The sequence below is a fragment of the Arachis ipaensis genome, chromosome B3 (assembly GCF_059453495.1).
Source record: "Arachis ipaensis isolate K30076 ecotype BB chromosome B3, ASM5945349v1, whole genome shotgun sequence".
NCBI classification, from domain to species: Eukaryota; Viridiplantae; Streptophyta; class Magnoliopsida; order Fabales; family Fabaceae; genus Arachis; species Arachis ipaensis.
This window is the reverse complement of record NC_142438.1, coordinates 142,954,486-142,969,306: the sequence shown is the minus strand read 5'-3', so window position 1 is coordinate 142,969,306 and position 14,821 is coordinate 142,954,486. Positions and strand designations below refer to the sequence as shown.

General features: G+C 32.5%; 1 protein-coding gene across 1 annotated transcript; it reads left to right on the top strand.

Moving 5' to 3' along the window:
* Positions 1–9,937: 9,937 nt before the first annotated feature.
* LOC107633885 (ABC transporter G family member 1-like) lies at positions 9,938–12,756 on the top strand. Its single transcript, XM_016337479.3, has 7 exons — positions 9,938–10,059; positions 10,222–10,692; positions 10,937–11,023; positions 11,109–11,234; positions 11,307–11,501; positions 11,601–11,690; positions 11,915–12,756. The coding sequence occupies exons 2-7, from the start codon at positions 10,312–10,314 to the stop codon at positions 12,512–12,514; spliced, it is 1,479 nt and encodes a 492-aa protein (XP_016192965.2). The 5' UTR covers positions 9,938–10,059; positions 10,222–10,311; the 3' UTR covers positions 12,515–12,756.
* The last annotated feature ends 2,065 nt before the right edge of the window (positions 12,757–14,821 follow it).

The following is a 14,821-nucleotide window of genomic DNA, read 5'->3' as shown; positions in this document are numbered from 1 at the left end:
TAACTGGTTCGATTCAATTCTGATAATTATGCTTTTAATAAATAAATCAGAGTATAATATTTTTTTTTTCATACATAATTTACTTTCACCTATTACACTAGAAATTTTTTTTCAACCATTAAAATTAGAATTTAGTGTGATTTTTTAAGAGACAAACATTCTGAATTTTTAACAAAAAAAAACAAGTGATAAACATATTTGCCTAGAACACGAGCCTCAGCCACGAGTACAACATTGAATTAAAATATTTCATTGTTTATTGGGTTAAAGTTTCAACTTTTGGTCATGAACTCATGGGTTGGGTTAAATTTTGGACTGATGCTATCATGCTAATGACTTTTTTTTTCTCGCATGTAATGAAAAGACGTGGAATAATTTGTTTTGGGACGCGTATTTATCTTGTCTACACAGTGATTGTTGTATGTTCAAAATTGGGGGCGCAAAAAATGCAGGTTATGTTGACACAAATTTAAATTAAGTATATTAGATTAACGTATAATTAATGATGCTAATTATATTGTTGGACTTTTTAGAAATATATGTAAATTATCCTTCTTTTGGCATGAAAAATTTATATTTTATGTTGTCCGAGTAATTAAGATGATGGACGTCCTTATTTTTGGGATCTAGTGTTTTTTTTTTATAAGTAATATAATTATTTATTTTTGAAAAAGTGTGATCACTGGATTTTTTTGTTTTATGCAAATAAGTTTATTTTTATGATGTATTAGTGTGTGTTTTCGTGTAGTATATATAAAAATATATAAAAAAAATTTATTAAAAAATTAAATAAAATATATATAATAATTATTACTATAAATATTTTATAAAATTATAATTAAAATTAAAGTTTAATAATTTTTAATATTAAAGATATTAAATTAAAAATAATTAATATTTGTCTTAATTAATTTGAATTAGTTGAGTTTGTTTATTTAACTGAATATTAGGAATTTGAATTTTGTGTTGTGTATGTAATATCTTATTGGTTAACTGGTAGATTAATATTCAGCCTACCGAGATAAAAAATATTATGGAAAAAAATAGTATTTGTCTTTAAAGTAGAATAATTTCTTATTGATAGTAATACTCATAAAGATTTGTCTTTGTTAAAATTTATTTATGACAATTTTATTTATTAGTATCATATTTATTTTTAAAGTCAATACAATATAGTCAATTTTATTACCTATTAAAATTTTATATTTTATGACACAATAATTTTTAAGTTTATAAATTTATAATCTTATGCCATTAAAATAATAGGAAAGAAGTTCTGATGGATGTTTAGAGTTTTAAAATCAATTAATTAAGATCTTGAGAAGAAGTTGATGTTGAATAGGAAAAAATAATAGAGAAAAAAAAATTGTGAAGAATAGATAGTATAGTTGTTCATTATTAAAATAATAAATGCAGTTAAATCATGAAAATATGGTGCAAAATTTTTTTCTATTATAAATCCTTATTACTAAACCAATTCAACACATCCAACCACAAAACTTTCTGACAGCAAGATAGTCTTCCATGCTTTCTTTTAGAAAATTACTAAAAATCTAATTCAACACATTCAAGTACAAAAATTTGAAGCTAAATATAGTTTCAATCAAGTGAGGGGCCAGTCACGCGATGAATGATATTTTCGCTCTCATTTTGACCGAAAAACTTTATTTATATGAGTTTTGGTGTAGGATACAATTTCTGGAAAGAGGTGAGTGTATTTCGAGACTTATAACATCTTACTTTAGTCAAGAATGACCTCTTATGTAAATTTTGAGATTAAATATAGTTTCAATCAAGTAAGAGACACTTGATAAATGATAATTTAGCGTTTGTTTTGACCAAAAAAATTTATTTACATAAGTTTTAGTGTAAATTTTATACCCTAAATTGTAAATTCTAAAATTTAAAGTCTACAATATAAACCCTAACATATTGATTTTTTTTCTTTCTTTACTACAAAAAAAACAATTCATTTATTCAATTAAAGGATTTTAGGTTGTCATTCATATTGTTAGTTAGCTAAATAAGGAACGAAGAAGATAGATACAAGTATTTAAATTCAAGTTTGTTATAATTATTAAGCAGAAGTTGTTATAATTATTAGGCAGAAGTTTGTTACTTAGTATGACTTCAACTTGTATATAAGGGTGAACTTGTTACTTCTGCAGAATAAGAAAAAACTATTAGTTCATTCATAATGCTTGAATAACACTTACTCTCTCTCTTCAAATCCTCTTCTTATTCTTCAAATTCTCTCTTATTACTTCTTTGCAATAACATTTAACATGGTGCGGTGAGCCATTGCCATTGCAATGCTGCATCACCTTCATCCTATCCCTTCTGTTTTCTTTTCTTCTTTTTCATCATTCTCATTTCTTTTCTCCTTAACTCACACGATAGAGCTGATGAGAATGTCATCATCAGAGACAGTTCCATGCATTTGATGATGCGTTCCGATCACGAGTTTTAGAGAAGAAGTTCTTCTACCTTATTTGATTTCCAACAACCCAGTACGCATTTTTTTTTTCTCTTTCCTCAATGGACTCAGATCCACCGTCTCCGAATTCCTCCCTTGGCAATATTGATCTACAAACTCTTGCCAATTTAATTACTCAACTCAATGCAATTCAAGATGTTAGCTCCAAACATCCAGTGCATCCAATCATGGATCCATCTACTCCTTTCTTCATTCACCCCGGTGAACAACCTGGTAAATCCCTAATTCCAATTGTGTTATACAACAAAAACTATGGTTATTGGTCTCGGTCAATGCGCATGGTTCTTAAATCCAAAAATAAACTTGCTTTTGTGGATGGTTCTCTGCCACCACCATCCAAGGATGATGCTACCTTTGAAGCTTGGGATCGCTGTAATACTCTAGTTGCTTCTTGGATCACACACTCACTGAGTCGGGACATCGCTAGCAGCGTCATTTGGAACAGCAATGCTCATGATATTTGGGAAGAATTGAAACGGAGATTTTATCAAGGCGATGTTTTTCGAATTGCAGAATTAGATGAAGAATTATTTTCTACTAAACAGGACGACTTGAGCATTACTTCATATTTCACAAAATTGAAAACAATTTGGGAGGAATTAGAACTTTTTCGGCCGATACCTCTATGTCCTTGTTCATCTACTTGTGTTTGTGGATTTCAAGTGATAAGAAACTATCGGCAAGACACGTTTGTTGTGCGATTTCTTCGGGGCCTCAATGAGCAATACTCTACCGCTCGGTCAACTCTCATGATGATGACTCCTTTGCCTTCCATTGATACAGCCTTTGCTTTGCTTCTACAGCAAGAACGGCAGGTGCTTGGGACTGATTCACTTGGTTCTCCAGTCCTCATCAATGCAGTAGATCGGAATGCCACTTACAATCTATCATGGAATGGTAGAGGAAAAGGAAGAGATATACGGGGAGGCAGAGGAGGCAAACATTTTGGTGGAAGAGGACCTCCGAGGTTGTGTTCCTTCTGTGGAAAAATCGGTCATCTTGTTGATGCTTGTTACAAGAAGCATGGCTTGCCTCCCCACCTCAAGCAAAAAATGCTGCAATCTGCTAATAGTGTCACAGTGAAATTCGATGAAACTGATGGTCACAATAGCATTGATTTGTATAAGGAGAATGCTTGTTCAGGTACTTCATTTACCGCTGAGCAAAAGGACGCCCTGTTAGCTCTTCTCCAACACCATTTAACACCTAATCCTCAAAATGTGAATCAATTTACTATTGCCACAAATCCACAGTCTTCAAGTGAAGGTAACTCTGTGGTTATGTCTTCTCTTTCACCTCATAGTCATGAATCCTGGGTCATTGACACAGGTGCCACGGTCCATGTTACTTTTAGTCTTGCTGCATTTGCTTCATACACTAAAATAAATCCAATTAGGGTCAGATTGCCAAATCAAAGCATCTTAGTTGCTACTATAGCTGGTCAAGTTAAATTTTCAAATTCATTATATCTCACTAATGTGCTTTACCTCCCAGATTTTGCATTAAATCTTATCTCCGTTTCAGCATTGATTTCTTCACTTGACTGTCAATTCATTTTTAACAAGTTTGGTTGTGAAATACAGGATTACCATACAATGAGGATGATTGGAGCAGCTGAAATCAATGATGGGTTATATGCACTCACAAAAAATTCTCGTTCACTTAAGGAACACACAGCATTGAGCATTGGCACCATTTCACCGTCACTCACTGACCCTACTGCACTTTGGCATCTTAGATTAGGACATTTACCATTTAATAAATTGCAAATTATGCAGCAATTGTATCCGTCCATTCATGGTTTTAAATTCAATAAAACTGTAAGCATGCATCCTTGTGATTCTTGTCACTATGCTAAACATAAAAGATTGTCTTTTCCAATGCGCGTTTCAAAATCAACTTCTTGTTTTGAGCTTATACATGCTGACATTTGGGTCCAATCAATATCCCTTCAACACATGGTAATAAATATTTTCTTACTCTTGTTGATGACCATAGCAGGTTCACTTGGACCTTCCCTATGTCACTAAAATCTGATACTACTCCCTTAATTCAAAAATTCATTATTTATGCAGAAACACAGTTTAATGCACATATAAAATGCATTCGTTCAGATAATGGCAAAGAATTTTCTCAAGAACAGTTTTTTAACTCTAAAGGCATTTTGCATCAACGGTCTTGCGTAGAGACTCCCCAACAAAATGGAATTGTAGAAAGGAAACATCAACACCTTCTACAGGTCACAAGAGCCATCTTGTTTCATTCTTCCGTTCCATCTTGTTATTGGGATCTTGCTTTATCATATGCAACTCACATAATTAATTGTCTTCCTAGCAAGTTATTAGCTCAGAAAACTCCTTTTGAGATTTTAAACACCACATTACCTAATTTCACAAATTTCAAGGTCTTCGGTTGCTTAGTTTTCATCTCTACTCTTGCTTGTCAAAGGAAAAAGCTTGATCCGAGGGCAAAGAAACGTGTTTTCCTTGGATTCAAGCACGGCATCAAAGGTTTTTTGGTTTTGGATTTAAAAACTAATGAACTCATAGTTTCTAGAGATGTGACATTTTATGAGCATGTTTTACCCTTCAAAAATTCTGCATCCACTACTAGTGACAATAGTATGAACTTTCATTCTCCTGCACAAGCACATGATTCCATTGCATTTGATACACTTTTTGACTACTTACACACGCACAATCCACCACAAGGTCATACATTCATTTCCGACACAGCTCATGCATCCATCACACCTCAAAATAATATTCCTTTCACTCATATTAATGCATCAGCATCTCCCTCTCTTCCTAGACCTGCATCACAACATGCACAACATAACTCACAACTTCCACCCTCACTTCCCAATATTAGAAGATCTACTAGAGAAAAGAAACAACCTGCATATCTTAATGATTTTCATTGTTTTCAAACCTCAATTGATTCCGCTGTGACAAAATCCTCAAGGTATCCAATTTCTAACTATGTTTCTTCTCATAATTTATCTAAGACACATCACACACTATCTGTGGCTATTGCATCGTTTGTTGAACCCAAACATTATGAGGAGGCTATTGTTGAATCTTGTTGGAAAGACGCTATCTCCGCTGAATTAAAAGCTTTGGCTACAAATAAGACTTGGACCCTCACTCCTTTACCCATAGGAAAGAAAGCCATTGGTTGTAAATGGGTGTTTAAACTCAAACTGAAGCCCGATGGCTCCGTTGAGAGACATAAAGCAAGACTGGTTGCAAAAGGGTACACTCAGAGGCAAGGCTTTGACTTCTTTGATACATATAGCCCTGTAGCCAAAATGACAACATTACGACTTCTTTTGGCTTTAGCTGCTGCGAAAGATTGGCATCTTCACCAGCTTGATGTTAACACTGCCTTTCTTCATGGTGATCTTGACGAGGAGGTCTACATGCAACTTCCTCCTGGCCTTGTTGTCTCTCAAACCGGGTTGGTGTGCAAGCTTCAAAAATCTCTTTATGGATTAAAGCAAGCTAGTAGACAATGGAATGCTAAGCTGACCTCTATGCTCACATCTCTTGGTTATTCTCAATCCAAACATGACTACTCTCTCTTCACAAAACGGACCGGTGAGACATTCACTGCTGCCCTAGCCTATGTTGATGATCTCATACTCACTGGGAATAATATACAAGAGATTGAATCTACCAAGAGACACCTTCACGAGGCTTTCAAAATCAAGGATATTGGGGATGTTAAATTCTTCTTAGGACTAGAAGTCGCCAGGGGAAGCAAGGGAATTGCTGTTAATCAACGAAAATATGTGCTTGATCTTCTAGCTGACTATGGTATGACTGATTGTAAACCTGTATCTACTCCTATGGACTACTCTAACAAGTTAAGTAAAAATTCAACTCCTCCCTATTCTGATGTGGCTTCATATCGACGATTAATTGGCAAGCTTGTTTATCTTACCACAACAAGACCTGACATTTCTTTTGCCGTTGGCAAACTCAGTCACTGCCTTGATTGTCCAACCACTGCTCATTATCAAGCTGTCATTCGTGTCTTAAAGTATCTCAAACAAGCCCCTGCAGCTGGTTTATTTTTCTCAACTTCCTCAGATTTGTTGCTTTCGGGCTACTCTGACGCCGATTGGGCATCATGCATCGATACAAGAAGGTCCGTTTCTGGTTTCTGTTTCTACTTGGGGACCTCCCTCATTTCATGGAAGAGCAAGAAACAATTGACAGTGTCCAGATCCTCTTCAGAGGCAGAGTATCGTGCTCTTGCCTTAGCAACTTGTGAAGCTCAATGGCTCTCTTATCTTATGTCTGATCTTGGCTTACCTTGTTCTAGTCCTATTCCTGTCTATTGTGACAGCCAATCCGCTCGTCACATTGCTGCCAATCCCGTTTTTCATGAGCGCACTAAACACATCGAAGTCGATTGCCACGTCGTAAGAGAAAAATCTTCATCAGGTCTTATCAAACTTTTACCAATTTCCACCAAAGAACAAAATGCTGACATCTTCACCAAACCACTTGCACCTGCTCTTTTTAAGACTTTCTACGTCAAGTTGGGATTGTTGGACATTATTCTCCCAACTTTAGGGGGAATGTATGAGTTTTGTGGCGGTTGTTAATTCAAATTGTAAGTTGTCAGTTTTGTCTCAAAACTAGCAACTTAAGGGGGAATGTCATTCATATTGTTAGTTAGCTAAATAAGGAACGAAGAAGATAGATACAAGTATTTAAATTCAAGTTTGTTATAATTATTAGGCAGAAGTTGTTATAATTATTAGGCAGAAGTTTGTTACTTAGTATGGCTTCAACTTGTATATAAGGGTGAACTTGTTACTTCTGCAGAATAAGAAAAAACTACTGGTTCATTCATAATGCTTGAATAACACTTACTCTCTCTTTAAATCCTCTTCTTATTCTTCAAATTCTCTCTTATTACTTCTTTGCAATAACATTTAACATAGGTTATTACATTTTTATTCTTGCATTTTAATAAATCTAAAATATTTACAAATTTAACTCTTATATTTATATTTATTATAATATTTTTAAATCTTAAAAATTATTTTACTAAACATAATTGTTATTACTTGTACTTATTGAAACCTAATTTTAATGTGAGTTATCAAATATAGATATTATTATTTTTAAAAAGATATTTTTTAAAAATTAATTTTTATAAGTTATTTTTAAAAATTAAAAATTTTACTAAACCACGTCTAAATCAACCTAAGCTTTCATCATAGGTTAAATTATTAATATTATTATATATTTATCATGAACTGCATTTATTGTTATTATTTAAACATAACATGATTATAGGGTTTAATACTATTAGATTTTTTAAACATCTTCATTCTTCAGAAGTTAATTTTAAAATTAAAACATCTTTCATAAATTAAACATTGCTATGTCAAAACTCTACAAAATAATAAAAAGTATTTTTCTTTCTGGTAATAAAGAACATGAGTTGTTTTTGTTATTTTCGCAAAACAAAGAATAAGAATTTATCCACAACTAGCATCCACAAAAATAATGGTCCAAATAAAAACTGTGTATGTCAAAGGAGTAAAATATACATGGACAACAAAAAAGCCCAGCACCATAATTATCATCATTAACAATACATTAATCCGTACCAACGCAAGTTAGCATAGATGGATGAGGGTCTGTATCCCTTAACCATCTTTCTCGGGTTCGATACTCACTGGAGGATGGGAATGGAACTTGCTTGGGAGGGTTGGGTCAAAATTTTGTCCAAGTTGAGTTTACGCACCGTAATTATCCTTTATATTTTTGACCTACAAAATCGTACATTAGTCTTTATATTTAACATTTTTTGTTCTATAAATTGATATTTTAATTTTGATAATGTTATTAAGAATAAGTACAGAAAATTAATTTTTAGTTAATTAATTTTAGTCAAAATTTTTATTATAGAATTGCTTTTGTAAACTCTAATTTTTATTATGATGTACTATATATATATATAATCAAATCCATAAGATTTTCTGTAGTCAAAGGTTGGTTTACCCTCATTAGTGCTGCTTGTCCTTGATGATATAAGATAAAAGATTCCGAGGATTAAAAAGATCAATATTAGATTTAAATAATGATATATATGTGCTTTGATTGTTCCGTAGCACTAAGAGGTTTTCATAGGATATAGCAAGTTTGGAGAAGAAGCCAAATGAGCAGAGCATTGTGTGTGTATGATAAATAGCGTGCGTACAATAATGAAAGAGCATATTATAAGTGAGCATGACCTTCCCTGACTATTATGAGCCTAGTTCTATTGCTGTTGAATCTAATCATAATAAACAAGAATTTGTTACCATTGAGGAGGAGGGTATATTTTTGACATGGAAGGATTTGCACGTGAGTGTTCCAAGTGGAAAGAAATATGCATATGGTCGGAAACCAATATTGAAGGGTTTAACTGGCTATGCTAAGCCAGGCCAACTCTTGGCTATTATGGGTCCTTCTGGCTGCGGCAAGTCCACACTTCTTGATGCCTTAGCTGGTAATTCCTTTTCTTAGGGCTCCACCTAAATAACTTTTTTATTCTATATATTCAAAATTTATTATTTATATCAAATATATATATTAGCTGATAGAATTTTTATAACCGGAGACGAAAATTAAAAGACAGAGACTAAATTTATTTTTTTATTGTGTTTGGTATAAAATGTATTGAATTGAGTTACGCCTTAATATTATATTTTATTTAAGATAAATATAGAATTGATGGATAAATTTAAAATTTAAAAAGTTAAATAAAATATTTTTGAAAAAAAATATTATTAAGGTTTTAACTCTGTCTCTAAAAAGTTCAATCTTCTGTGTTTCTTTTTACTCTCTAGAAGTATTAAAAAGACTGAAATTTAGTGTTTTAAGACTAAAATTTTAATTTCAGTTTCTAACAATCAAACACAATATTAAGAAATTAATATCCAATTTGATCTCTGAAATTTACAATAGTAACTCATGTTAGTCCTGAGCTTATTTCTGTAATTGACGTGTTAATTTTATATGTTAACTTACTAATATTTAGATTTTTCATCTAGATTTTATATGACTATTAAGATCTAGTAGATCTTTAGAAGCTTGATTGACTCTCTAATATCCTCACGAAGCTAACAAGTTTAATTTGAAAATTTTGTGATTCTGAAAGAGCAACAATCAAATTTCTATAATTCTAATAAATTTTGATCACATAGAAGTTAGATAAAAAATCCTAATCACAACAAGTTAATATACTAAATCAACACATTGTTAATGGAGTTTTTTTTTGTTAACTCAAAAATTAATGTAAATTATAATTATGAATTTTAAAATTTAATTTGAGTCTATTAAAATTTTAAGAGTGAAAATAAATCTAACTTTAAATTTTAAAGACGAAATTGAATAATGACTCCAATTGCATTCTCAAAACATATTCATTTTTTACACCAAACCAATTGCATTCTCAACATTTTTTACACCATAGGAAGATTGGGTTCAAGCACAAAGCAAACAGGGAAGATTCTGATTAATGGTCGGAGAGAAGCACTGGCTTATGGAACATCGGTGAGTAAAACACACCAACAACGTTCAATATTATAGCCCAAGTTAGTTGGGTTTTATTTTATTGACTAGAATGCGGTCCAATTTGGTTCAATCTAGTTTAATCTCTTTAAACTCAATTCTATTAATTACTTAATTAACTAATTGTTTATCTTTTGAAATGAGGCATACGTAACACATGATGATGCCGTATTAGCAACACTGACAGTTGGAGAAGCAGTGAACTACTCAGCGCAGCTTCAATTTCCAAACTCAATGTCGAAGAGAGAGAAGGAAGAGAGAGCAATCTCTACAATCACACAAATGGGTCTGCAAGATGCCACCAACACAATGATTGGAGGGTGTTTGTCGAAAGGCCTCAGTGAGGGACAAAAGAGGAGACTCAGCATTTGCATTCAGATTCTCACCAGCCCAAGCCTTCTCCTTCTTGATGAACCAACTAGTGGACTTGATAGTGCTGCTTCCTACTATGTCATGACCAGAATTGCAAGTCTAAAGACAAGAGATGGCATCAAAAGAACCATTGTTGCATCCATTCATCAACCTAGTAGTCAGCTTTTTCAACTCTTTCAAGACCTTTGCCTTCTCTCTTGCGGTGAGACTGTATATTTTGGCCCCACTTCTGCAGCTACAAAGGTTCGTTGTTTAGTTCTCAAAAATGTATAGCAGCACAATGCTCTCTACATTTATAACTTACAGTGTAAATTATTGTAACTTTCCAAGACTTATATTGCAAAATGTAAATAACCAAATTGTTGTAACTTCATAAGTAGAGACAAGACATTTTGGTGAATAATGTTGTAAAGGACAATCAGGAAAATCTATGTTTTTTTTTGTCTTTTATTAATGTAAAGAAATTCCCTATTTTGGTTGAATATAGTTTTTTGCTTCACGTGGCTTTCCTTGTCCACCTCTCCACAACCCTGCTGACCATTTCTTGAGGATCATAAACAAGGATTTCAAAATGGTGAGAAAGTAATTAAAGATTTCAATGCTTAATTAGAGCGCATTATTTGTGGCAACTGCAAATTTATATATCTTACTCTTTCTAGGTCGAAGAAGACTGTTTCCACATAGGAATGAAGAATGAAGATACCTTTAAGATCCTTGTGAAGTTTTATTCATCATCTAAAATTAGTAAGCAAGTCCGGAAGGAAGTAGCAACAATATGTGAAAAAGTATGCAGTTAACATATTCTTTGATCGAAGAGCAGCGATGTACATGAAGGACTAACTTTTTTATGAATTCAGGAATATGGTTTTGTGGAGAGGAAAAGAAGACAAGCTTCGTTTATAACTCAGTGCAACATTCTTTTGAGAAGATCTTCGCTACACTTATTTCGTGATGTAAGCAATTACTGGTTACGCATAGCAATCTTTACCATAGCAGCTCTAAGTCTGGGCACTATCTTCTTAGATGTCACTTCAAGTGATGCATCAATTCAGGTAACGAACACGGACACAAACCACAAACAAAGCAATCATGGCATTTGAAGCATCACAGCATATATGAATAGTTATTTTTATTATGCATATATATTGCAGGCTAGAGGATCTCTGGTCTCTTTTGTTGCATCAGTCCTAACTTTCATAACCCTTCTTGGTGGATTCCCCCCATTTGTGGAGCAAATGAAGGTAAAGAATTGCTCTCAACAATGTAGTTGAATAATTGGTTTAATTCCTAGTCTAGGATGTATTGGTGGATGTTTTAGATAGAATATGTAAATTGAGCCTGTTATACTAGAGAATTCAATTCAGTCAATTAATGTAAGCATAACACAAACATCCTGTCAATAATGTAAACACTATATATATATATATAACACCCTATCTACAATATTGGTGACTGTTTCTTTTAGGTATACCAGCGTGAGAGATTGAATGGCCATTATGGTGTTTCTGCATTTGTGATCAGCCAAACACTATCTCCTGTTCCATATGTGCTATTAATGTCACTGATTCCGGGAGTAATAGCATACTACCTCTCTGGACTCCACAGAGGCCTTGAACGCTTCATGTACTTCTCTTTTGTGTTATTTGCATGTGTGATGTGGGTTGAAAGCCTCATGATGGTTGTTTCAAGTGTTTTCTCCAACCCCAACATGGGAATCACAATCTGTGGTGGAATTGTGGGAGTGATGATCCTAACTGCTGGGTTCTATAGGCTGCCAAATGATCTCCCAAAACCATTTTGGAAATATCCCATGTACTTTGTTTCTTTTCATAAGTATGCATTCCAAGGATTGTTCAAGAATGAGTTTCTTGGATTAACGTTGGCTAGAGATCAAGGTGGAGACAGAGGCACCTATATTGGTGATAAAGAGATACTGAGAAATATATGGCAAGTGGAAATGGGACACAATAAGTGGGTTGATCTTGCTATCATGTTTGGGATAATTGTTTTCTATAGGCTCATGTTCTTGGCAATCACCAAGATTAAAGAGAAGATAAAGGCTTGAAAGCCCAAATGTGAATAAGTGTTTAGGCATGCATTAGGTTGGGATCCTAAGTACCAGGCCACCAGCACCAAACGTCCAAACCCTTGCTAGTTTTGCAATGCAATGACATGGGATTATTTAAAGCAAATGAAACTTGATGGGACCAATAACACATACATGATCATGATCATGTTCAGGCCTAGTGGATAGGAGGCCTGGTTTGATTGGCAAATGAATTGCCTCCTAATTTCCCACACCTAGGTTTGAGGTTTATGATCCTCAATTCCTCCCCAATGAGAGTTAAAAAAATAATTTCATAATAATAAAAAAAATTAGCTAATGTTGATTAATTAAAAATTAGTTTTTTTATACTTATTCATAATTTATTGGTAATTATGGTAAATAATTTGTAGTTCAACTTTAAAAAATTGAGAAATAAAATATGAGTATATAATTCTCAGAAATAAAAAATAATATATAGCATATTTTTCTAATACTCACACGCCAATTCGTATAAAAGAATACAAAAAACGTCTAAATTAACATATGAAAATAAAAAGTATAAATTAGCATATTATTTCTATTTCATCTACACTCCCAACCTAAATTACAAGAAACAATTTTGATACCAATTACAGACAGTAAAAGGTACAAAACTATAAATAATATAATTTTGTTATATATGATGTTTTACCATTACAAATATACACATTTCCTTTTTACTCACAATAGAAAGTAATAAGTGTTAAAAGGGGCAACCAACCGTGCAAATTAATTATTTATTATTGTGGAACTATAGTTGTAGCGCACGAAACGCAATAGGTTCAAACTTTTCTTAACAGGGAGCAAGATGTTTAGTAAGTGTAGAGTTTCGGCAACCAATTTGCAAACCTTAAAGATAAGGCTCTAATTATTCTAATAATAATAAATTCAAATTAGAACTCACACCCGTGTGCATCAACAACTAATGTTGGTGTGTTTGCATTTGGTGAGCCAATAATCATAATAATCGCCATATTAGTTTCATCATGTCTGTATAAGTAACAAAACCAGCCCGTTTTATATTAATCATCCTTTTGCATCCTAGACATGGCTATATATTTTATTAATTTAATTTGGACTAATATATAGTAGAAATATCAGATAAATATGCATGAAGCAAAAAAAAAAAATTCGAAGAATGAGATAGGTTCTTTTGCTGCTTGCCCACCTCATATATACTTGGCCTAGTTATGCCTGTGCTGCAATTTCGAGATTTAAGCTGATTTCAACTTGCTTTCAGCGTTCGTGATGCTTATGGTTTCATTCAATCATTCATTCCATTTGGTATTATTGTATTCCTAACTTTGGAATAAATAATAGTTTTGTTCAGGAGCATCATGTACCAATCTGAGGCTTATTTTATTTATTAAATTATTGAGTATAATAATATATTTCATATCTTTTGGTTTTCTTCAAATATTTATATTTTCCTAGTTGTTTTATGCTATTCTTAAACATTCTCACCAATTTTATATTTTTCTCGCATATTCTAACAACATATTAAGAAGTTAATTAAATATTGAGGCCGTGATTGATTTAGGTTCATCAATCGTCAGAAGCACTCAACTGAGATTTCATACGGATGGCTTTGGATTTTATTTCTTCAGTCTCTTGGGAAATAAATTAAATGAGCGTAACTCTGATCCCTTATTTTATTTTGGATAAGCTTTTCTAATGTAAAAATGTTGGTAAAGTAAAAAAAAAAAAACTTTTAAATCAAGACAATAAAATCACTTCACATAAAGATTTATTATTATTATTATTATTATTATTATTATTATTATTATTATTATTATTATTATGCACAGTTTCCAAAAAATTGAATTAGCCCCTTTTTTCTAGAAATAATTAATGGCAAGAAGAAGCCAAATGGGAAGTCAAATGGGTCCTAAATAATTGATTTGCATTATTTCAAGTTTTCAACCCATATTATTATATACACAACTTCTATATGTTCACATTTTCTTTTTGTTAAAAGGCCAACTGGCCAACAATGCAAGCTGTTTCTTGGAAGGAATCCTTTAAAAATCACAAACTTGGGGATATTTTTATTTTGAAAAACCGGTAGTTTCTCTCTAGATTAATCTAATCAAAATAAAACATATTATGGATATACTAAAAATAAATTATTATATATTTATAAATAAATATATTATTATTTAATTTTTAATATATTATATTTTATATCTTAACATGTATTTTAATTATCTGCTTTTGATCAAAACAACAGTGACTGCACTATATTGGAGGCCGGCTGCGCGACAAAAGAGCATGACTAAGTCAAAG

Bases quoted from the DNA above. Each gene is read 5' to 3' on its own strand.
- LOC107633885 (XM_016337479.3), top strand. From the start codon at position 10,312: ATGTCGAAGAGAGAGAAGGAAGAGAGAGCAATCTCTACAATCACACAA. The intron at 10,693-10,936 runs GTTCGTTGTTTA...GGTTGAATATAG, and splicing joins CCACTTCTGCAGCTACAAAG to TTTTTTGCTTCACGTGGCTT. The intron at 11,691-11,914 runs GTAAAGAATTGC...TGTTTCTTTTAG, and splicing joins CATTTGTGGAGCAAATGAAG to GTATACCAGCGTGAGAGATT.